Source organism: Xenopus laevis, chromosome 8L (genome assembly GCF_017654675.1).
Source record: "Xenopus laevis strain J_2021 chromosome 8L, Xenopus_laevis_v10.1, whole genome shotgun sequence".
Taxonomy (NCBI): domain Eukaryota; kingdom Metazoa; phylum Chordata; class Amphibia; order Anura; family Pipidae; genus Xenopus; species Xenopus laevis.
This window is the reverse complement of record NC_054385.1, coordinates 43,786,970-43,812,410: the sequence shown is the minus strand read 5'-3', so window position 1 is coordinate 43,812,410 and position 25,441 is coordinate 43,786,970. Positions and strand designations below refer to the sequence as shown.

The 25,441-nt window shown below is 37.3% G+C and overlaps 1 protein-coding gene across 1 annotated transcript; it reads right to left on the bottom strand.

Moving 5' to 3' along the window:
• Nucleotides 1-7,744: 7,744 nt before the first annotated feature.
• Nucleotides 7,745-24,120, bottom strand: apln.L (apelin L homeolog). The gene is given in 3 exon segments (NM_001097924.1): nt 7,745-10,032; nt 10,798-10,971; nt 23,959-24,120. Coding segments are annotated over 2 exon segments (231 nt in total). The 5' UTR covers nt 24,026-24,120; the 3' UTR covers nt 7,745-10,032; nt 10,798-10,807.
• Between the last annotated feature and the right edge of the window lie 1,321 nt (nt 24,121-25,441).

Sequence of the window (25,441 nt, the reverse complement as noted above, 5' to 3'; positions counted from 1 at the left end):
ACCTTGATAGCAAGTGTTTATTTAAACTTTATGTTAAATGCATTGTAAACACAGGTATTACATTCAGCAGGCTGGAATTCAGCAATGACATCATGGGAAGCATCTTACCCTCTTCCCATCCAGCTCTACCTCCTGTCTCCAAAATATAGTATCTATCTATAATCTATTTATCATCTATCTATTTATCTATCAATCATCTATCTATCTATCTATCTATCTATCTATCTATCTAGCTGTCTGTCTATCTATCCATCTATCTATCTATCTATCTATCTATCTATCTATCTATCTATCTATCTATCATCTATCTATCATCCATCTATCTATATTTCTTCTATCTATCATCTATCTATCATATATCATATATCTATCAATCATCTATCTATTGATCTATCAATCAATCTATCTATCTATCTATCTATCATCTATCAATCTACATATCATCTATCTATCATCTATCTATCTATCTATCTATCTATCTATCTATTGTCTATCTATCTATCTATCTATCTATCTATTGTCTATCTATCTATCTATCTATCTATCTATCTATCAATCTATCATTTATCTATCTATCTATCAATCATCTATCTATCATCTATCTATCTATCTATCTATCTATCTATTTATCTGTCTGTCTGTCTATCAATCATCTATCTATCTATCTATCTTTCTATCTATCTTGAACACTCTTATCTGCTATATATCTTTACATAGATATTCTGTAATATATATATGTGCTTAATTTCATACCTTTCCATGCTTTCTTTTATGTAAAAACATGTTCTCACAGGATAAAATGCTTGCTTTTTCCCATAGTTTATAAGGAACATATTACTTGAGAACTCAATAAGGTTCTAATTTACAATTTCCTAGACTGAATTACGTTTCTTTTATTCCATTCTTTCTTCCTGAAATACGGTATATACATATATATAACAGCAAAGAATACTCAAGATTGCTCAAGGCTGTTTAAAGGCAGACCCAGCAACTCAGTAACTGTAATATCCCAAGGGGTGGCAGCAGACCCAGCAACTAGCAAAAGGCTCTGTTATTGTAATACAGTATACATATATGAAACAGACTATAATTCACAAAATGTAGGTTATGGCCCTAACAGGTATGGGTGTGGGGCTTCTATATTTCTTTCTATGTCTATTTATTCAATTTTCCCAGCCAGTGATCCACACAACAACATATTGTTTGTTCATGGGTGGAGTCTATTTATATTTGCTCTCTTCTCCTGGCTCTGTAGAAGGAAAAGCTTCACCCACTTACCACATTCCCCATTGCAGTTGTCTTCAAAGAAAGGATAGTGCTAGGGTTGTTGAAAGTAAAAAAAAAAAAAAAAAAAAAAAAGGGCGAGATGGATAATGTAGTCAAAGAAAAGATTTGTGGAGGAAACAGCAAATTACTTTTAGACAACCTAAGATGTCACTGCAGGCAACATCTGAGAATCCAGACAGAGGTCAGGACAGTCAGGTTACAAATTATTTGATTTCCCACTCCATAGTCAGAGCCTACAGGAAACACAAGCTAGAAACTATGGGGTTGATTTATTATAGTTTGAGCTGAGGAATACAGTAGGATTCACAGATAGAAATAATCTATTTGATGGTTTAACATTTTCCAGCCAGTCCGGAAAAAGTGTTAATAAACTGACACATTTATCAAAGCTGCTCTGAGAAGCTGAACATGTACATATGTGTTGGTACACAGCACTGTACAGCAGCCAACACCTATCCATATTGTTAATCCCAGATGCAAATCACATGAGGGGACTGACGTCAATTTGGACTAATATATTTATAATACATTTTTTAACAATTATAATAAATTTCTGTTGATTGCATCAACGTTCACTCAAATGGGAATTTCAATTATAAGCCCTTTGCTCACAATTTTATCCTAAACATGTGCTTTTTTGACACATTCCCTGCTACAAGGCTTACCAAGTTGTTGGGTGACTTTTTTTGAAGGATCTACAGGTTTTCAAAGTATCAGCCTGTTGGTTGGCAGATGTGGGCTAGTTATGCACCTTTCCATAGGTTGTACTTTGAAAACTTGCCAAAATTTTAGATGGATTTCCTATCGAGCCTTTGTGTCTAAAGTAAAACTATAATGACCAACATACAGTGGGCACCGTAGGCAGAGCACATCATCCTAGTTTGCATTGGGCATACACAATTCTGGGGTGGGTGTCACTAAAGGCACTGGGTATGGTCAGTGCTTCCAGGTTTGTGAGGGTATGGAGAAGGTATATTTTCACATATATTTTTTTTTAGATTTTTTAATGCATAAAAGTCTGTTCTACTTGTATGAAGAATCTCTTTAAATGTGGAACTGAGTAATTTACACCATGTCCATAGCCTCATTAGTATCAGCCTTCTGCGTGGCATATGGGGAAATCAGAAAGACTTGAAGTGAGATCCTTGGCGTGAAGGAGGTCAACACCTGCAGACTATCATTGATAGTCATGATTTACTTCAGCTGTGTACTAATACATTACTTTTTTTGTTGAAGTCAAAGGATAAATGATATAAAGTATGAAGTTAAGGGGAAGGCTGAGCAACACACCAAAAAAGTGACTGGAAGATCCGCCATTGTTCATGTAAAATAATTAATTGCAAGTCTGCAGGAAAATGTAGCCACATGGCAATATACAATACATCGTTCCAAAGTTTCCTTTGTGCTGCACGCTACATGTCTCATAGGTATATCACAGAGAATGGAACTGAAAGCCGACATGCTTCATTTCTTATCAGAACTTTACCAAACACTGCAGATTTAACAGGTCCCAGAACAAACACGAAGGATTAAGTGCACATTTCGAAATGTTTTCTTCTTCTCTTTTAATAAATGTTCCGGAGAAAGGAAATCCCGTTTGAATGTAAATTCTTACTTTTATTTTCTGGAATTCAACATAAACATTTCACCTTGTCCTTGATGTACAGTAAGTTGCGGTTTAGATACAATGCTTTTGAAAACTCCCTCTAGCCTTATAGGGTAAACGTCTATTTACTTGGTTTGCCGGAAAATAAAAGGGCCTTGATTAGATATAATCTCTTTTTTTTTGGTGTTTGTGTTAATGAAAAGCATTGTTTTTAAAGGAAAGATCCACAGAACAGAAATTTTCATCTGAACTGAGAAAAATAACCCACATTTAGATTAGAAAACTGGAAGTAAGAGTGGAGAGCTGAAAGAATGGAAACTACTATTAATTAATCCATATTGGGACAGTCTGTCTGTAAGGGAACAGGGAACTAACACAGGGAGGCCTATTTCTCATAATTCTAATTTGTGAATTTAAGAGATCTTTAAAATTCAAGTTTCTGAAACTCTAATTCAAATTTTTTATTTTTATAAAATTGATTAGCCTGGATATTAAATTCACATTGACCTGATCCTTACAATAATTTCGACATGAATCACTGCACAACAGCACTCAAGTCTAAGGGGCAGATTTATCAGATGTATTAAAATGTGAGTTTAGATCTTAATAAATAAAAACTCACCCACGTTCTATTCATTCCTATGGGATTTTTAGAATTGTATTTATCAATGGGTGAACGTTAGAACTCGCCATTTGATAAATATGGTACTAAAAATCCCATAGGAATGAATAGAACATGGTTTTTTATTTATTAAGCTCTAAACTCACATTTTGATAAATCTGCCTCGAAGTGTAAGTAGGCAATCGTCATGATTCAGAGAATATGACTAAGGTCACTGTTTCAAGGGGGAAATTTGACATTAGTGGTGCCATTAATGTTGACAATAGTTGAAACTATGTACTGCACAAAGCACCATTTTTTGCTTAGAATGTAAGCAAAGAGTGGTGCTACAGGAGCAGCATTTAAAATCCTCTAACATGTTCATTCCTTGTGTTTCATTGATGATGTGCAAGTAACAAATGCAAGGGAATGCTTACAGCAGCTTTTAAGGGAGAACTCGCCCCCTCCCCAAACCCCAGTCCCTTTTCAACTGACTTTTCATTGCCCCACAAGTTTATTTCACTCAAAAGTGTCCCTATTTCTGAACCTACTTCCTGTAACCTCTGTAAAAATACAAAGTTGGCCAGTGGACAGGGGTGCACCTGCCACGAGACAAGGTGAAAACCTTGTCTCAGACGGCACTGCTCCTCAAGTTACCAGAGGTGCTGGATACCTGGTGAGATATCGCAATTGGGATACAAAGCAAATTAGGAGCCATACAACCATTTGCATTTCATAGGTGTTTAACCCATTTATTTTGACCGCAGAGTGTGAGGTTCACAGATCTTTGTAGATCTGACAAAGGGTGGCTTGACTACTACAAATGTAATCTGTATTGTGTCTGTAACACATCAACTAATTGGTGGCTTTTGCTCCAGTGCACTTTAGTGTACCATTGACATCCCTCCTCTTCATTATTAGACTCTGCTGGTGCCTGTGAAGGTCCATTTTGTAAGCAAAAGTTGTATCTTATGCTAAAGGTGGCCACAGATATTATCGTAGGAAACAAATTTACGTACAATATTCGGTTTGTGTATGGCGGGAAACTAGCCGACCGATATCGGCAGAAGATTTGGATATCAGTCGGCTCCTTGATCGACCCAGATGGAAAATTTTGATAGGCCGAATATCAGCCATTGTTAGTGCTGAATTGTCAGAAACAGTTAAAATTCTTTTTCTGCCTGTATATCTGAAGATTCAGCACTACACGTGTGTATTGAAATTAACAATCTTTCTTGGAAAGATCATAATTTGACTGTATATCTGCTACCAATATATTTGATCCTGTATCAAATACCTAGAGAATCCATCTGAACCCATAATAGTGATCAAGGCCACTATTAGAAATCACGGGGCCCCATACAACAAGAATTTCTTGTCCTGCCTAGGAGACCGCACTAGGGATGGCAATTTTTTGTCGCCTTGCTTCGGCGCAAAAATTACGCCCATAGACTTGTATGGTGTCGTGCATCAAAAAAAAAATGATGCGCGTCAAAAAAACTTCAATGGGCGTCTCAACATTTTACCGGCGGCAAATTTTTGGCAAAACGAAACGGGGCAAATTCACCCATCTCTAGACCCCACACACCAAAAAGCCACACAAACATGGACACTAAAAACTCATTGGTGGCCAGGGTCCCCCCACTAAATTTAAAAAAAAAAATTCACTGGTGGCCAGACCCCCCCCTACAAGTTAAAAAAAATGGTGGTCAGAGGCCCCCCATAACTATTAGTGTTAAGAGCATTTGGAGTTTTGGGTACTTTGAAAACATAAACATGAAGGCAATAATTGTTATAAAATGAGTATTTATTATCTTCATATCAAGATTTATTTACATAACAAAATTCTTACACAACAGAGAATGTTGTATCTTAGAGAATTAATTATTTGCATTCTTACATAAATTAGCATATATGAATATATACAAAAGCAGCAGGGTTTTTTTTCGAATGACTTTTCTACCCCTATGATTACTTTCATACAGTGCCGGTAAGGATTGTTACAGAATCATATATAAAGCCTTATATTCAGACTGATTAGTTATAAGTATGAAGTGACACACAGCAATCTGTTTGACTGTGCTGCAAGTTCATTCCAAGGACACACTGTCCAGCAAGTAGTTGAATAAACACTTTGAAGATCAGATAGAAGTCCATTTGCTTATTACAATAAACACATTGCAGTAAAAATTAACTAGCAAGCACAAACAGATTTTAGGTATTTAAATGTACTGATCTGGTCCCTTCAGCAGAGATCCAGGTCAATGGATAGATTTAGTAGTCTGTTTTCATACAGAAACCAGTGTCCGCCATATTGATCAAATATGTCTTTTCAAAATCTACTATTATCTGAACAGATTCCATTCAAGTTCTGGATTCACACAAATAGACATGTTAATCCAGATATGTCAAACTTGGCCATATTGCTTGGCAGTATCAGTTGATATAGGGCCAATATAATTCAATTAAGATTCTAATTAATCTGATACTAATAGATTAAATAATCCAAGTCCTTCCTACCCAACAATTTATAATGACAACATCTTACAAAATACTTTTTCAGATCAACGTGAGCAACGTGTGCGTCATTTAGGGTACATTTTCCTTTATACCGCCCTTTTGTGTCATGCAAAAATATAGCAGAAAGCAGAAAATGCAATTGCAGCCTTAATGTTTTAACAGTTTGTTAAGCCCGATGAATTTACATGAAATATACAAATACATTTTCTGTTTATATCTTAGCTAAATAATGTACTGGGGAATTCAGTAGGACCAACTGCTGTTCATGGTGGCTTTGCCAATGCTCCCTGCTTGGAAGCTAATAAAATTTGCCCTTTAAAGCTGCACTATCATATGTACTTCAGATACTGTATTAGATAAAGGGTAATGTGAAACCTGTATGTTAATTTACTTTTTATGGGTTAAATGTCAGGCTGGATATTTGAAACGGTTATAATTTCCTGTAGATATCAAAACATTTTCCTGTAGGAACAAATGATGACTAAACTAAACTTTTTGTTCAAATGGAGTCATCGGGAGAGAAATGCGGCAGGTTTTCAGAAGAAATAAAATATCTATTGAAAAGAAAACTGAAGTATGGACATACTTGCTGAGATCTGGTTATTTATTATAAAAGTTTTACTTGTTGCTACATGGGCCAAGGACAGAACCTTCGAGTCCCAGGGGGTGCCAAACATGGCTTCCGTGATTTTCTTCCCAGCTAATCAGGCTTGGTCAATAAATAATGGATAGTGACTCATTGGCAGGCTAACTTAGGTCTTAGGGTAAGGTCACACTTAGGACAACTTCGGAAAACGAATCGGTGCGTGTGATTAGCGCCGGCGATTTTTCATTTTATCCAGCGTTTGAGAGAAGTGAGAGAAGGCGTTTGGGGAGATTGGTCACCGCAAAGACGAGGCGACGAGGAAATCTCCCCAAAATGCCCAGTGTGACCTTACCCTTAGAATTAGGGGTAGCAAATGCGGCTACCAGCAGTCTGTAATTCATCATCTCAGACAGCCCAACAGGGACAACTGGTCCATGGAAAATAAATGATCAGAGATCAAAATGTCGGGAAATCTCCATGGGCCACTTCCTTCTAAAATAGCACTACATGCTGTATATGGGTATAAGCAACTTGCTGTCTTTATCAATGTGATCATTGGCAAACAAACCATAAGCATTCCCAGCATTTTGGGGATTAAAAAACCCACTGTGCTAAAGCGCCATAGTTAATGATAATATGATTGAATATAATGAGGTAATGATAATTCCTGATAATGTCTAAGGGCTCCATTTTAGCAGCCTTCTCAGGGGTTGTAAACCTTATTATGCTAGTCACATCTTGGTTGATTCCAGTGCAATATAAATGTGTATTATTTGGCCATAAACTTAAATGACCAAATAGCACTCATTCAATCACTCAGCCTGTAGGGCTACGGATGATATTGTAGTGGAAATGGGAAAAAGATGCAGTCTTTGTCGCTTCCTACTGTGCAGGTTCCCTGCTAGATATCTAAGTGGGGATGAACATCTCAGAAAATCCAATTTGATGTTGATCACTCAAAAATGACATGCAGAGGTCCCATTCACAAGCTATAGTTGTCCAGCTCTGTCTAAAATGGAGTACTCTTCTCTAACTCCTGCGCACTCTATGGTATGCTTTAGAGTGTGAGTATTAAGCCCGTTACAAAATGTAGGTCATCCCTTTATAATAAATTGCAGACAAATAAAGACAGTATTGTCAGTAGTGATGCATAAACCTCCTGTATTTGTAACCAAAGGGATCTGGATAATGCATTACAAAATATAATCTTTGATTACTATTGTTAATCATACAGTCTTTACTATAGATATTATATTTAAAAAAAACTATGGTTTTTACAGAGTAATTATGCTTAGTTACATAGTGTATTATAACTAAATGAATATTAAGACTAGATTTGAATCCTCTAGATATGTGTACAGTATCTCTGCCCAGTAAAATGTGGAATACGGCTGTTCAGGATTCTCTCATGGGCGCATTATATTTCACTTGGTACGTGAGGGAAATATGATCTATACTCGGTGTCACAACAAGATGCCTTTGTTGGCAGTATGGTGCTGGATCTGATTTTTTTCAATGAATTTTTAAAATGTGCTGATCGTTCAAGTGAATATATAGCAAGTCTGTAACCAATTTCCTTCTCTACAGTGTGGGAGAATAACAAACACCATGACCAGTGACTGCACAGGCATTTGGCTGCAGCCAGTCTTTGGGTGTGCTTTAAACATCCACTAAAATAATATCCTATTGGCAATGAAATGAAATTTGAACTCTTTTAGTAGACATGACACTATAATGTTAATGTTATTAGACCCACACATTTTCAGGATAGGGGGTGTCCAAGGTTTTCATTACATCTCCTGACAGCTAAGAGACAATCATTCATCTAACATATTATCTGAACAATAAGAATGCAAATCTAAATGTAAATATGTTTTGATTATATTTTACTATCATTATTCATCAACAGCGGAGTGGAATATAAAACATTATTTGATAACCAAGGAAACACCTGTTAGATAGTAGCAAACACTATTCCACGTCGGCTTCATTGTGAAGCCACTATCAAGCATTTTAAGAATCAAAACTACCGACCAACAAAAGAGACGGTTATACAGTTTCTCATTTTCAGTGTAATCAAATATCTGCCAGTTTTGCACTTTGCGGTCTAAATTGGTTGAGGCTTTGCCTTTTACCAATGCAAAGGGTGGGATGGGGGATTCCTAAAATGCCTCAAGGCAAAACTCACAGGCTCAGGATAAAAATCTTAGGGACCCTAGAAATATACAGATTATGGTCTTTCTTGAAGACCACAATCTCTGCTCTGAGTCAACTGGAACATAACCGGTACACAACCGGTACAACTGGAATTTGTATGTGTAAGTCCACTTTAAGAAATACCTTTGGAAATACAATTCAGATATACTTTTTGTTTATAATTATTATTACAAATGCCATGGGGTAAAAGGGTTTAAATTACAAAAAGGGTCTAGTTGGGAGTTTTGGTCGGATCCTAACAATTAAGCATGTTGTGTTATTTCAAATATTTTTTTCTATAACATTGACAATGCCCAAAAACCACAAATCTCTAACATTAAATTAATCACAAAATAAATAGAATACAGCCATTCATACATAAAAAAAATAAGAATCTTCTTTTCAGAGATACATATACATATATATATATACATATACACATAGAGAACCAAGAGGAAAGAGCATTACAAAAAAAATTAACACAATACTGTAATTTGTTTTCATGAAATGAACCCGTTAAAGCATGTATGTTATAGAAAGTGCTATTTGAATGGCTTCTATTCATTAATACTTTTTTTCCCACAAAAAAAAACCAACAGATTCCTGGGGGGAGGGGCAAGGTAGATGCCACAGACAGGGGGCATAGATGGAACCTAAAAGCATCTTTAAATGTCCATATGTTATATGTGCCAGTGGATCAACCCATTTTAGGTTGAAAATAGCCTTATGGAAAACAGGATATGTTTCACACCAGCCTCCTTTTTAGTTTAAGACACAAATTCTGCTCAGCACCAATATTTTTTTTACCACAAACTTTTTTTTTGGGCTCATTAGAGGCTCAAAGGCTTGATTGGAAAGTGTGCAAAAGGGCTGTTAGATGTTCCTTAAGCATATGATGATGTTAGAGATACACAAAATGCAGAGTAAGGCATGGATAATGCCAGGAAGGAGATCCTAGTGCAATAACATTGCTTTAGCTGTTGGTGATCCAGTAGTAATTAAAAAAATCTCCCTGTGGAGAGCAGAGATGAATTGCTGGGAATCCTGTGAACGTGTGACAATCCCTCAAAGCAGTGTCCTTTGATCCAATACTTCTTTGCAATTAAAGGTGAAGAGGCAAATCCATAACACGCAAGGCAGTTGGACTCACGAGTCTTCACTGAGGATCACCTCAAGGTTCCATGCCAAACATAGCAGATTATGCAGTTGGTGGGGACTAGCTCAATTCCAATAAAACTGCAAAGAGATTCAAATCACAAATATTAGTATATAAGAAAACATTATTTTAAATATGAGGGTTTAGGCTCAAGGAAATGGATCTTATAACGACAACAATAAATGAGGGCAGTGGGTCCATTAGGTCCAATGGATGTGTTTTCCTCATATACGTCCTTACGTATGTTAATGTGCATATGCCTAATATGAATGTAACCCAACATCTAAATAGTACATGTTTTCCATTGGAAGGAGAGTTCACGGTTTAAATTTAGATATTAGACTCCTGCCTCACCAACACCAAAATATTTGACCCAAATGGAATTCAACATCATCCAACATCAGGTCACACTCTGAGTTGGGCTGCTGAGCTCCCAGATTCTTATGTCAGTAAATTGTTTCCCCTGGTGCCTTATCTGCTTTCTTCAAAAGAGCAGTTATTATTGTAGCACTTCAAGCACTAATACATATATTTCAAATTGAACATAAATGAAGTTCCTTTACTGAATGTGTTCGGATGGAACAGCGTGTGCGGCTTTTCAAGCGGCTAGAAAAACAAAGCACATTGGAATTCTTTCTTTACTGCTCAGTGAGCTGAGTAAATAGAATGGTGCGGAGAGTAATGGAATTGTATATACTTTCAAGATAAGACAGGTTACATTTTTAACATACTGTATTGTTGCGATTCTTATGTCAATGACAGATCAAGAAGAAGGGTTGGGTGACAGCCTCTTATTATATAGGAGTAATAAATAGTACAGCAACATTTTTACTGCACTCTGTTACCTTTGTAATTTTAGAAGGGCATTGGGCCCTTGTGTGAAAGACGGGGTCTTTGACGTATGAGTTTTCTTCGGTTTGCTTGCCGTTGAGGTGCAGAGTTACGAACCATTTTGGGGTTCACCAGTGTCCGGATATTCTGTTCTTCGTCATTCCTATCTGAGCCTTCAGCCAGTGGAGCTGTGAAAGTAGTAAGGAATATTAGTAAGGTGGCATACAAGGCATCTCCCACCTCTGACTCACCAGCTGTTGTAGTTGTAAAACAACAAGGATCCTACAACAAACTATGGCTGAAAAACTACAGCTGCTTGCATGTCTATAGCATTACCAAGGTATGCCAAGCTTGTCGGCCTTTAGCCTCTGGGAACTCTACTGGTTTAGAAAAATTATAAAAATAAATTCAAAACAGAAAGTAATATTTGAGGTGCAATATTTAAAAAAGTTTTCTGAAAGAAATGATAAAGAATTTTAAAAGCTCATTCCTTGAAGAAACCAAATAGCTGAGCTATTTGGTTAAATAAAGCAAGAGTTCTGCCTGTAACCTATCACCTACATCATACAGTATTCAATGCACCTTTAACGATACTACTGACACCAAAAAATCTATTTTCAAAATATTAATTTACATCAAAAGTTACTTATAAGTCATGTTGATTATTTTTCGCTGCTAGTTCTGCTTTTGTAAGCAATTGTCACTTGAAGTTCCTAAACTTGACTGTTTTGCTAACCTGAATTTCTAATGGACTACTGCTGCACAAATATGGCAGCCCCCATATAGAACAACAGGGTAGTAAGAAATGTAATGTAAAAGCATCAGGCAAATACTTTTATGGCAAAATTATAAATATCATTCAAAGACAATGTTTTGATAGATAATAAAAAAGGTTATTTTCTGATGTCAGTATCTCTTTAGTATCATACTTTCAGAAAACACTGCCACAATAAATCACAATTATGTTGAATTTTTTACACATATTTATTTTTTCCACTTTGCAGAGTGGAGTAGTTATAGGAAAAGTAAGTTTGTATTTCTAATATAAATAAAGGCCTGTGCACATTAATTATGTATGCCTAAAATAAGTTGGTTATTAGGGATATTCAGTTTATGGCACATGTGCTGTGCAGCTAAAGTGCAATTCCCAGAATGCCTGAGTGTTAAATGAGAAACATGGAGACATGGAGACAGTGAAATGCATATGAAGTTATTTTTACATGTTCTTGTTTTTAATAATTGCCATACAAAGTGCTTAGTTCATGTGTATTATGCCACCTCTATCCCCTGCAAAGTCATTTTATTGATTAAGGCATGTCAGCATATACAGTTGCCTGTATATTAAACCTGCTGAGATAACACTGAGGGTGTATGTTAAGCTGACAGTATGTGCATTTATGATTTACACGCACACAGTGTGCTAACATACTGTATAAATATCCTACATTTATGAAACAACCCCCCACCATGCACACATACACACACAGCCTCTTTATGTTCATGACATTTTTATGAGCCCACGTGATTGGTTTTCATAGAATTCCCTGAACAGAAAGGGAGTTTCTCTGCAGTTGTGTTCAGATTCACTAAAAACTATACTACATAATAGGAGCCATTGGCTTTCTGTTTGATCTGCCAGTTGGTTGTGCAACATCATTCACAGAGGAGAAGCCCAAGTTGCATTTATCATGACTTACAAGTAAAAAAATCTGAAATGAATTTTAGGTTGGTGATATATTGTTCTTTTTTTTAAAATTTAGTTGGCGGTTAAGGAGGAGCTTACCAGGAAAGTTAAAGAAACATCTGAATATATTCAAGAAAAGAATGGCGTTGAGTTCAGGTTTGGTGGGCATGTGGTGCACATACCATTTCTAGCGGCTCAAATGGGTAGTAGTTTCTCATCTACCAGTGTTTGCGTTGGACTGGATTATACAAATCTCTTAACTAATGCCATACATCCCATAGGCTTGACTGGAAGACAATTATCAATGTATTATATACCCTATGTTTCAAATAATAAGATCATTCCTTGTACCCCTGTCCCCTCAAACATCAGCGAACTTCTTCAAACCACAGCAGAGCCAGCAATACCAATGGACAGGATGAACCCCAAATCAGCCCTATTGTGCCCCATACATCTGTACAAACTACTGCCATCTGTCCGAGCCTGACCAGTGAATAGTTCTTCTGATACAAAGCAGTCATCACTAACTGCCTGTTTCATCTCCACCCCCGTCCATTCACAAATTCACTTATTCAGCGTTGCCATAAATGTCATTCTCTAGCAGGGTTTGAAAAACCCGGAAGTGTAAGACAGTGAAATCAGTCCTTTGAAGAGGTTTGTATGAAAGTAAGAGAGGACATTAACACCAGACAGGAGGAAGATTCTTTCATTCTAATTATCCTAAGCATTTTTCACAGAATTTCATGGTTATACAGAATTCGTTTTTTATTCAAGGAAATTCTACAATGTCTTTTCTTTTCCCTTCACAGTTTCTACATGCAACATGTGGCATGTTCTAATTAAATCTATATCTATATGTCAGTCTGCCAACCATTCCTAGCATTCTTTGGCATTTTTTATCCCAATTACCATGTTAATTCAAGGGAAAAAGGAACTCTCATGCTCTCATTTAAGCCACCATGAATAGGTTAACTGGGTTACATGAAATGCTGATCTTCATTGTGAAGCATGAAATAATGCTGGCAGTTGACTTCCACTCTCTGCTAAAAGCCATAGGAATCACAGCCATGCAAATTCCAGCAGCTGTCACATTATGGCTAAGGGACAGGAACAAAAAGCAAAAGGTGATGTTTTTTTTTATCTAAGTAACTTTCTTTCTTCTTAACCTATTTATGTTTCAAGTCCCTCTGGAACCATTTATCAAAGTTTCTATGGTACAAAAAAAGGGTCAATAATTGACCTTCCAGCTGGACTGTCAGGTGTATCTAGAACAGCAAACAGACATTCCCCAAATCATACCCCACTTTAAACTGGAAAGTGAAAATGAAGGGCATTTGGGCCCCTAGTTTGCAAGGGAATTCCCTAGCCAGAATATATATTCAGAAATCTGTGTTTAATGTATTATTAGAATTAGTATGGTTGTGAGAGGTCTCCTTTTATATTGACTTGGGTCCATTGGGCCTGATTACTTATCAGTCCAGGAGCAAGTGAGTTTCATATGTAGAATTTTCATAGCACGAGGTATCAAAGCTATTTTCTTCTGTACATCAGAAACATAGATATTTGGATCATTTACTGACCCCCCCCCCCAACACACACGCACATGCCATATTGGGTGATTGGTCATTTTAGTTTTCTATTTTTGGGTGGGATGGTACAAATATGCAGATAAATATTCTGAGTTATGTTAAATACCTGTGTATGTGTGACATTGCTCACACTAGAAAACAAACCAAGTGGTAGTTCCTTCAGAGCAAAATTGGAAAATTAAAGTTGTCTTCTTTATTAGGTTATAATGCTGCATTGAGCTGCTATGTAGAGCTTACAGGACTTTTAGCTAAACGTATGGCATGTATAAACCGGCATTTTCCCTCTGGGTCACGCTGTGTTCTCTACAAGAAAAGACCTCCTTTCATTAGTATAGTTCTTATATTTGCATTGTAAACTTCCTTCCTGTTTCTTTGCTTTATACTTTAAGCATGATTGCTTTAGTGTATTGTATAAATGCCTTCATGTAGGGCAAAGGGCACATCTTAATTTCCTCTCCTAGTAAATCACTTTACTCCACAATGCCTTCATTGAGAAGCACGTGCATGTTCACCTTTATGATATCAGACAGTAGCCCAGAGCTGTACTAATCCCTCCTGTTGTATTTTTAGGGTGTCAAACCTTTTCTTCTTTGATTATCAAGGACTGAAATCTTATGTTTATTGCATTTGCTGTAGTGGTGTTTGTCTAGTTTAAGGACATAAGTGGAGAAAATAGAAATATTGCAAACATTTCATTTAAGAAGGGTAGGTTTAAGAGATAGACAGGCAAATGGGCACAAAACTGCCCCATTCAGTGCACCATAATGCGCCATTCACTTAGTGTATGGGTTTACCCCTGTTAAAGAGCAGACAGGCTGGGCTCCATTATTAAAGGATAGGCTACATATAAATACTTTTATGGTAATACTAAAATTTTGCAAAACCCTTACTCTTAGAAAAGACATTTCTTCTACAAATTATATAAGATTAGATCAATAGTTATAAGAGTTCTGTGAGATGTAGAGTCCAATTAAAGAGACTATCGGGGGACTGTAATAAAAGTCGCAAAGAGCAAAACAATTAGCACAAAGTCTCATTTCGCAATGTAATACTCTCCCTTAAACTGTTATTGCATTTTAATTGCGCATTGCGAATTTTAATTGCGCATTTCCCACTTTTAAGAAGTGCTTGAAGGAGTCGTAATCTTTTGGAGCAAACATAACAACTTTTTCAGTAAGACGTTTTATTACAATTATTGCGCATTGGCGCTAACTATAAAATTCACAAACCTTCTTCCACTGTCGGAAGTGGTCGTTAAACAATTTCCGGGTTCACAAAAGCTATATTAAATTCGCACTAAGGCAAATTTATATGCACAGAGGCATAACTTTTTGCATTGCAATATTTTTTCCGTTACCGACTTTTATTACATTCCCCCATATGTCCCTGAAAGTAACATCAGGACATCAGTGGTACAGGCCTGGCCCTATAGTGCCGCCTAAGGACTGGCATCATCTGTTTATTGTTTTGCTCTTTGCTTCAGACTGAGTTGACCAGACAAAATGTATTTTGTTAAGTGACTGAATGAGACATTGTCCGTCACAGAGGAAGGAAGAAAGGCAGTGCATCAAATATGTGACAATTATTTGAAACAGGTCATTTCAACCCTACTTTCCCAAAAGTTTTACGATTTTTCCTTTAATAACAGGATGCTTATAAAAGACACATTATCAATATTAGGCCACGTTGCTTTCAGAGCTTTCTTCTCTTACAAAGGGAAGATCTTGTAGCCCAGATCTTAGAAAAGGCCCTTTCACATAGCTCTAGTAGTTTTCTCCCTTTGTTCAAAAAATGGCTCAGTTCACATGTCTATTTTTGTGGTTGCCAGGGTAACAGTGGTAATAATTAAAGGCTGTTTTAGATGAATTGCTATTTAGCATAACATGGCAGTCTGGACCCATTTGATGTCAGTATTCAACACATTATCAAAAGTAGTTTTTGAGGACTACTAATTTGTCCCAAATATGATTTTCAATCGTTTCTGCTGGTTTGGGATAATGTGTTGAAATTGCATGAAAATATATATTTTTGATGAAATTGCTTCAGGCAATGTGCAAATGTATATGACTTCTGTAGTTTCCTGCCTGAAATGGACAGTTTAGCTCACACATAGTGATGGGCGAATATATTCGCGAATTTGCAGTGAAAATTCTCTGGCGAAAATTCTCCAGCGTCAACGGTTTTTTTGACGCCAGCAATGGAATCGACACTAGCGACAATTTAGACACCGGCGACGATTAACCGAATTGTCGCAGCATCAAAATCCTCTAATTTTTCGCCCATTCCCAATTATCAAATATACCCTATTTTTGAAATTCACAAATTTCATGGTGAAGCAAAACGGGACAAATTCGCCCATCACTGCTCACACACCTTCTAGTGAACTGTAGTCTGCATTTATATTTTGGTGGCCTGAAAGGCCATATTATATTTGGTGGCCTAAAATGTCATGTGACACAACTGGATCACAGTCTGTCTGACAGAAATTGTTTCTGATGATGCAGCATATGTAGGAGTTTAGCAGACAAGGGAGTGACAGGAACCACACCTCCATCCCACTACCATTCAGATTTGCTCATTGGGCCAAACAATTGGATCTTTGTAATCTGGCCTTTCACATATATGTTCAAATTGTGCTCTTTCTGACCTTTCAGTTAAATGGGTTGATTGGTCTGATAACCAAAACATCTGCACCTGCATGGTGGAAATATGGTCACAATATGGTCAGATTGCAACAGCACAATGAATTGGTCCATGTTTGTTGGTTGGATAATTCGTTGGAATTGTGGGAAGTGCAGCCATGTGCTTCTTCGTGTCTGCCAATGACCCCGTACATGTGCTATTCTAGGTCATCCGTCATCTCATTTTTTCCATTTTGGTGTGACTTGTTGGTGCCAGGTGTTCATTGGTCAAATCAGTTATTGTAAGAGGGGGGCATGAATTCCACTAAGATTACATAGTTTAAATTGAAATCAATGAAACTCTAAGAAACTGAATATTTATTGGACTGACTATACATTGAACTGCTTTTGTTTCTGTCATGTACGCATATGGATTCCTTTCAGTGCACTAAAGAAAGCTACCACAATGATCTAGCAGTCTATCACAGGTGCAGCACTACAGTAAAATGTATGAAAATGCTGATTACATAAGTTTTACAGATAAAGAATTTCCGCTAGTAACCTGCCAGCATGCACAGGTGTTTTTGAACTTATGCAACAGTGTAGTAGAGAGGTAAACTATTTAAACTGAAGGATACTTTGTCCTTACAGTTATTGATTTAGTCTTGCAAAGAATGGAGATGCCGTTTACATAAAGTAACTGTAGGTCAGTGGTTCCCAAACTGTGCATGTAGCCCCAAAGCACTGCCTGGGGGCTGCCTAAAGGCCAGTTAGGGTGAGAGTTAAGGAAAGTGTTTTTAATAGTTGTTGGGTCCCTTTTGCCCTGGTTGAAATATGCTGTTGGGTAATAAGCCCTGTGTGCCACCAGAATTAGTACTTTTGCAGCCTTTTATATTCTTAGAACTATGACTGAATGACTGATACAACAGTGTTTCCATATATATCTGTGACCTTGTTTTATACTGGGGGGTCCTGACCAAATGATGCACCTGAAATTGGAACCTGAACCAAAAAAAGTCTGAAAACCACTGCTCTAGGGACTAGATTTAACTTAAAGTAGCTGTTTAAAGATACAGCTGCTCAAACCAGTGGTGCCATAAATTGGTTGCTTTTCAGAGAGATGTATTGTGTATGCTGCTGGACTACTTAAGGCTGGGGACAGATAGGTTATTTTCTTGCAGACTTAAAAACACCAAAACACTTTAGCTCAACATTTTCTGTGGGGTCTTTTGTGACTGCTGTCAGCCTGTAGTTAGACCATTGTGTATCATCAGTGATGCTGCAGCAAAGAACTCAAGAGTTGCTACATTTCTGGTCTATAGCTAGTGCTGCATATAGGCATACTGTGACCATTCCTATGCTTCATTCTTAAAGCCCATATATTTATATGGGATAGACCCAAACAACTTTATACAAGATAGTTATTAAATATTATTGATTAGAAACTGCACGTCCCAGATTATGATGCTACTTATAACCTTACTTTGTGCAACTTTTGTGTCCTGCATAATTCTATTCATAATATTGGTACTAAATGGCACATGTTGAATTTTTATTATTTTTATTTGTTACTTCTTCTTGGGAAAAGTCACAGTGATCATAGAGCTCTATACACCAGACGATTTGCAGCATTTTATTTCTCCACCATTCTGTAGCTCAATGAGCAGGGTACAACACACTCCTAAATGCTCCTTCATTAACTTGAACTAAAAGCGACTGAAAGAGCAGGGTACAATTTCAGGCCTGTCCTAATATGCACCTAGCATTATAGTTTTGTTATTTGTTACATAATGCGCTTCTTTTATTTTTTTAACCTATACGAACATCAGCAAAATTTTCACAGTAGCTCCAGATGGTTCCTAATGAGATTATATAGGTCCAAACAGCTGAGAAAACAAATGTGAGCAGGATACATAATTTAAAGTCCCTGGGCCTCCAGAAAAAAAATATTTTAGGCCCACCTTCACCATGCACATAAACCATGATCCAAAGTGTATACATCCCCCAATGCAGGCGCAGGCCTTGAGGAATGAAACCCAATGCGATGGCAAATATTCTTTCTTAGGGGGGACCCAAGAGAATGTTATACTTCAAGACTGTGCTGTTGCATCTGTTGCACTTGTTTTATTGAATAGGAGCATTAAAGGGACAAATGTATTCACATGGTTTATGAATAGCCTGCAATGAAATGCTGGACAAATATTTTCATGGTGGTGGACTGATAAGAAAGCATTCTCTTTAATAATGATGCCATGCACATGCATTTACAGATCTATAGAGGCAGTCATTTCTTGGTAAAATTGTGGCAAATTACTGAACAAATGGGGCCAACTGAAAGGGATGCAAGATAACAAGTTGCTATATACTTGGAAGACTGAACTGTTTTATCTTTTATAAAACAGATACAATAGAATATATATGATGCTTATCCATACAATGTTGCTCAGATTCCTCCATAATGGGACAGCACACACTTATTTGATTCTATCTTGGAGATAATCCTTCCCGGGTTTGGGAAAAAGCAGGGTGGCTGTGTGCATTACTAGGTTTCAGTTGGGTAAACATTGAAAGAAGAAGATAAAGTAGAGGTCACACACAGTGTCAGTGTGAATCTCTAGTGTAGCCTCAGGGATAATTGTTTGACTGGGGTCTTGCTGTGTTTACTGTTTGTGTCATTGGGTGGGAGGGGGGGCTGTGCTTTAGTTTCAATTTCTCCCATGAAGAGTTTTTGTATTTGATATCACTCCGTTTTTAGATATCCTACACTATTTGTAACAATAAAATATTGGAACAGCCCGGTGTGTTTTGATGCTTTTCTGATACCTTCTGCCAATAGAAATCTATATGGTTATTCTCAACAATCATTGCTCTTTACAATGATATGATCTCAGTGCCAGCACTTGCTAGTCCGCCTTAAATATATAAAGTCCAAGCACAGTCCCAGGTTTCTCTTGTAGCAGGCACGCCAGGCTGTGTTATATTGCCTATAATACGATATGACATTGCACATCGAGGTCTACGCCTTGGCCTTTCTTCAGAGTCATTTTGCCTTCCTAGAAAAAAGAAATGAGCAGCATTCATAGTCACCTACTTCCTATTGATTCCTATTGTACACTGGAGCATGTCAATGCCAAACTTTAGGGATGGTACTCCAGGCTCTGGCCTGACAATGCAATACCACAGCATGGGCATGTCAGCACAGTTATAGAGCTATTACCCCCTTGAGGGTAGTAAAGACCATTTCAATGCAGCCTCAAGGTAATTGTTTGAATGACTTCTATGTGTAGTAGACTGAATATGTTGGTTCTTTGAAGATAACGTACTTTTAGATATGTTAATGTGCTTGCAGCTTCCCTATCTTTCTATCACGGAACACAATTTCCTTTGCTGTCTGCCTTCTTCCTATTATTTTATGCCATGAGTAAAAATAGTTTGGTCAAATGAGAGATGGGCGGAGAGACGTCTGAAACCGCAAGAGCTGAACTTATAGAAAGTTTCAGCATGTTACATCTCATGTTCTCAATAGGGGGGACAGGCGTGCAACCAGCAGGAGAGATAAGAGTGGATGTGGGAGCAGCTGGGTAATTTTGCCTCAGGCATCAAATAGTCTTGGACCACCCCTGTTTGCTATGAATTATTCATTGATGCTCAGAAGTAATGTAACCAAGGTAGGGGGTTAATTCTTAAAATGAGCAGAACAATAGGTCACGACTTATTACTTTGAGCTGACCTTTCGTGGATAACCCAATGCGAATACATTCATTGTGCTACAACAGGTCACTTCATGAATTGCCCAAATTCATCCTGAGATCAGTACTGAGTACATGCCCATTAACCCCTTGGCTGCCAGTGCTGAGTGGGTCGGTTTGCTAGTTAGAGAGATAATAAGCCGGCAGCCAGTCATACAGAACAATAACCAAGGCTTCCATTTGTAAAACACATTTGCTTAAGGATTAAGAGACTTTGCTGCATCTTATTCGCTTTTGGTTCATGATGTCTGAGTAAGGCAAAGTCTGGCCAACGACATGGATTTGATTTACATATAAATATCAGGGTATGTGACTGCTATATTGATGCTGATCAAGACGAATATTTTTTATTATAAGGTTTTACCGCATTCCAAAATGAGTATATCCATGGTTTCATTGACTCTATATTCCCATCAGTATGTGGTTGATAGTAATGTTTCTAGCCTTGCCAGCTAACGAGAGTGCTTGTTTTATTTGCTCTTCTCTCCCACTTGCTACATTTCTCTTTACGCCACAAATGAATCTTAAAGCACCCAAGGGCCTTGTTGGTGTGGGGACACGAACTGATTAAGAGCTTCAAGCTGTACTCCATTTACTATAGGCAGTCTACAATCCACCCGCATACGATGACCACATGGTTGGTGTCCTATGATCACACAACATTTAGTAATACTGATAAAGAATGTGCATCTCTATTCTTACTATAATATCATTCATACCTGTGTCAGTTCATATCATATACTAACGCAAATATCAGCTATTGGCACACACACACAGCTAGTCATTGGGGACAATAAGTGTAACAATGCAATCCATTTCCCTAAACACTAGTAAATTATAAATCTGAAGATCCAAGGAGTTGCCCTCGTTGATTGAAACTGACCCTCTGAGCAACAGTGATATCACTAGGAGCCAGTAAGCCCCACTTCCAGGTGTGCAGTAAACACCATCACATACCACAACTTAGTGTAAACAGGTGACATCCTGTGATTTATTAACTCCTCTATTGACACAGCCCCTATCTGATCTCAGAAAGAGCTCTTTTATCAAGGGACACTGCAAGAATCTGAGCCGTTAGCAAGGGAGCAAGTGCACAAGATACTAGAAAACTAGGTACAACGATTTTTTTTTGTTCTGTCATATTCATCCTCTAGTAAAAGCTATTGCTTAAAATAAGGCTTAACAAATATCTATCACCCATTAAATCATTAAAGCTACTTCCTAATTTCCTAAAATATCTGCAACATCTAACATACAGTGCATTCTCACATCTGGAGTCAATACATCAGTGCCATTAATATTTGCACGTGCATTCTACTGTACATTCAGCTGAACTAAGGTTAGCTATTAGTTAATACCATGTGCTGCCGGTATTAGCTAGTACAGCCCTTCTGTGCTGCAGGTATCAGTTCTCTTAAAGCTTTAAAAAAGATCTACTAGCATTTAAAAGAGAGTTATAATTTTGCAATGAAGTAATACCACATTTAATAAGAGATCTCTGTCTGATGTGGGTCTTAGTTAATACTACACTTAATTAAGGATCTGGGTTGCAAGTGTAATTTAAGTCAATTGCATATGCTTCATAAAACATCTGTGCTGCAGATACTAGTGAATACAAGGCTTCATAAAACATGTGTGCTGCATACTAGTTAATGCCATGCATAATAAAACATCTGTGCTGCACTACTGGTTAATGTCATGTGTAATGAAACACATGTGCTGCACTACTAGTTAATGCCATGCAAAATAAAACATCTATGCTGTTTTGCTAGTTATTGCATGCTTAATAAAACATTTGCACTGCACTAGTAGTTAATGCCATGCGTAATAAAACATCTGTGCTCCTCTACTAGTTAATGCCATGCATAATAAAACATATGAGCTGCACTACTAGTTAATTCAATGCATAATACCACATCTATGCTGTTTTACTAGTTAATGCCATGGGTAATAAAACATCTGTGCTTCTCTACTAGTTAATGCCATGCATAATAAAACATCTGTGATTCTCTACTTCTTAATGCCATGCGTAATAAAACATCTGTGCTTCTCTACCAGTTAATGCCATGCATAATAAAACATCTGAGCTGCACTACTAGTTAATTCAATGCATAATACCACATCTATGCTGTGTAACTAGTTAATTAGCAAATTGCACTCGCACACCCTGGCCTTGGATAGAAGATAGTCCCTGGTGCACAGCAATGGTAGAATCGGTGTCCCACCTTAAAATTACGAATCAAAGGAAATACACTGGCACACAGGTAATACTAGCAGGGTAAACCCTTGCTATTTTATTCAATAGTTTGCAGCATGCAACGTTTCGGGGTAACCCCCTTTATCAAGCATGATGCTTGATAAAGGGGGTTACCCCGAAACGTTGCATGCTGCAAACTATTGAATAAAATAGCAAGGGTTTACCCTGCTAGTATTACCTGTGTGCCAGTGAATTTCCTTTGTTTTACTAGTTAATGCCATGCGTAATAAAACATCTGTGCTTCTCTACTATTTAATGCCATGCATAATAAAACATCTGTGCTTCCCTACTAGTTAATGCATGCTTAATAAAACATCTGCACTGCACTACTAGTTAATGCAATGCATAATAAAACATCTATACTGTTTTACTAGTTAATGCATGCTTAATAAAACATCTGCACTGCACCACTAGTTAATGCCATGCGTAATAAAACATCTGTGCTTCTCTATTAGTTAATGCCATGCATAATAAAACATCTGTGCTTCCCTACTAGTTAATGCATGCTTAATAAAACATCTGCACTCCACTACTAGTTAATGCATGCTTAATAAAACATCTGCACTGCACTACTAGTTAATGCAATGCATAATAAAACATCTATACTGTTTTACTAGTTAATGCATGCTTAATAAAACATCTGCACTGCACTACTAGTTAATGCCATGCATAATAAACCATCCATGCTACACAACTAGTTTATGCCATGCTTTATAAAAGAAACATCGGTGCTGCTCTAGAAGTTAATGCTGATCTTAATAAAATGTGCTGTACTACTAGTCAATGCCATGCTTCATTAAACATCCATGCCAGAGGTAACAGTTAATACCATGCTTAGTAAAAGCTCTGAACAGCAGCTATCAGTTAAACTATGCCTAATGATAGATATATGTTGTGGATAAAAGATAATAAAGTTAATATCATCCTATTCTCCAGTTTCAACTTGTGCTTTATGCACCAAAAATGCCATCATTTTTGCATATCTTGTTTGCAAAGTGTACTAGTTTTACTGCTATCTGAATCTTTTTAGTTAATAATTAATCCCTAATTGCATTTCTCCTAATTCCCAAGGCTAAAATGTCAGCTCTTCAGTATAGCTTTCCTTACTGTATTTCTTTATAAATGCCTCATGTGGCTACAATGACTGTGCACAGCTTACATTATATAAAAAAAAGTATATATATATATATAGAGAGAGAGAGAGAGAAATATATTTTTAGATATAAAGTTACATGATCTGTATATAAATATATAAGGTTCAGAAGGCAGACTCACCTCCAAATGCTGAAGTCAAGGTTAAAATGAAGAGCAGAAGCGCCAGTGCCCAAAGTCTGAGATTCATGTTTCTTGTGGCTGAGTGCAAGCGAGCAGAGCTGTGCTGAATCCAAGAAGCGAGCTGTGTGTATTGGAAAGTCTAACTCCTTCCAGAGGGAGCACTAGTCTGCCAGAGAATGCTCTCACATACTACAGGGGCTGCGTTTTGTATTGGAGAGTTTGCCTTGGTCATGTGGCCAGCAAGGAAGAAGGGGGGGGGAATCCTCTACTATTTTTTTTTTAACACCCACAATGAATTGAACCGAGTAACACCGCATAGGACTAACAAAAGCACTTGGCTTTGACAAACATATTACAATACAAATTGGATGCCTGCCAGATGGTTTGCAGCTATTTAGATTTCAACTTAGAAATATTCAAAGCATAAAATAGAACACACACCTTTGTGAATGTGAATAGGGAGTGGTAATTAAAATAGATTTTTAATATAATATGGTAATTATATTTCAACACAATTATACATTTATTTGGTGCTCTTTGATATTATAAATCCATTCTGTTATTCTGTGTGTTCTGTGGATTTGCTGGCTGCTGTATATAATGACGCTATTCTCAACATACACATAAATCAGTTGTTTGTCAGCAATATTCCTTGAAAGCCAATAAAACTGCTCATATATCAATTTTACTTTATTTAAGCTTGGCCACCAAAATATTCACCATCATGCAATGACATTCGATACCAGACGTTAAGGCTCCATAATGAACTAAATTGCCTTTGGAATTTCACACATTTAAAGGTGATTCACAAAGGACCCAGTGCCAATACACTCTCCTTGTAACTTGCACCCAGTACCAATTCCAGTCCGGTGTGGTTTAATGAAATTCGTGCAAAATACAAGAAGCAGAAACCCAAGGGAATACCTGCCAAGGAGATGTTGCTTTCAGGGTGTTCCCACTGCTTTGTATGTTGTGCCCACACCCACACAACTGACTTGCACCTAATGTATCTCACAATAACTTTTTTCCTGGGAGCAACATCATTCCCACCCTGGGAGCAATGGAAACAATACTATTCCCACCCTGGGAGCACTGGAAGCAACATCATTCCCACCCACACCAACTAGAAAAAAAAACCAAGAGAATATCAGGTTAATTTGCACTTAGCACTTATGTTAGTAAATTGGTTTTGTTGTTTTATTTAATCCAGAGCTTCTTGAAAGTCTCGAAGGCAATACATAGTTGCTCATAGAATATATATTTTATCAAATATTGCTCGCCAGACTGCTGTCGGAGTTCTGGTGGATGGGAAATGTGCACCAAAATCAAGCAAGAGATAGAGGTAGCGTGTTTGCCCTGAGCCACTGTTCTGGTTCATTCCTAATAAAAAGTATAACCTCTGAACCAGCAAAAAGACGTTGTCAGATGCTGAAAAATTAGGGTGCTCTTTATACCAGATATTTCAGTTTGTATTAAACATGAC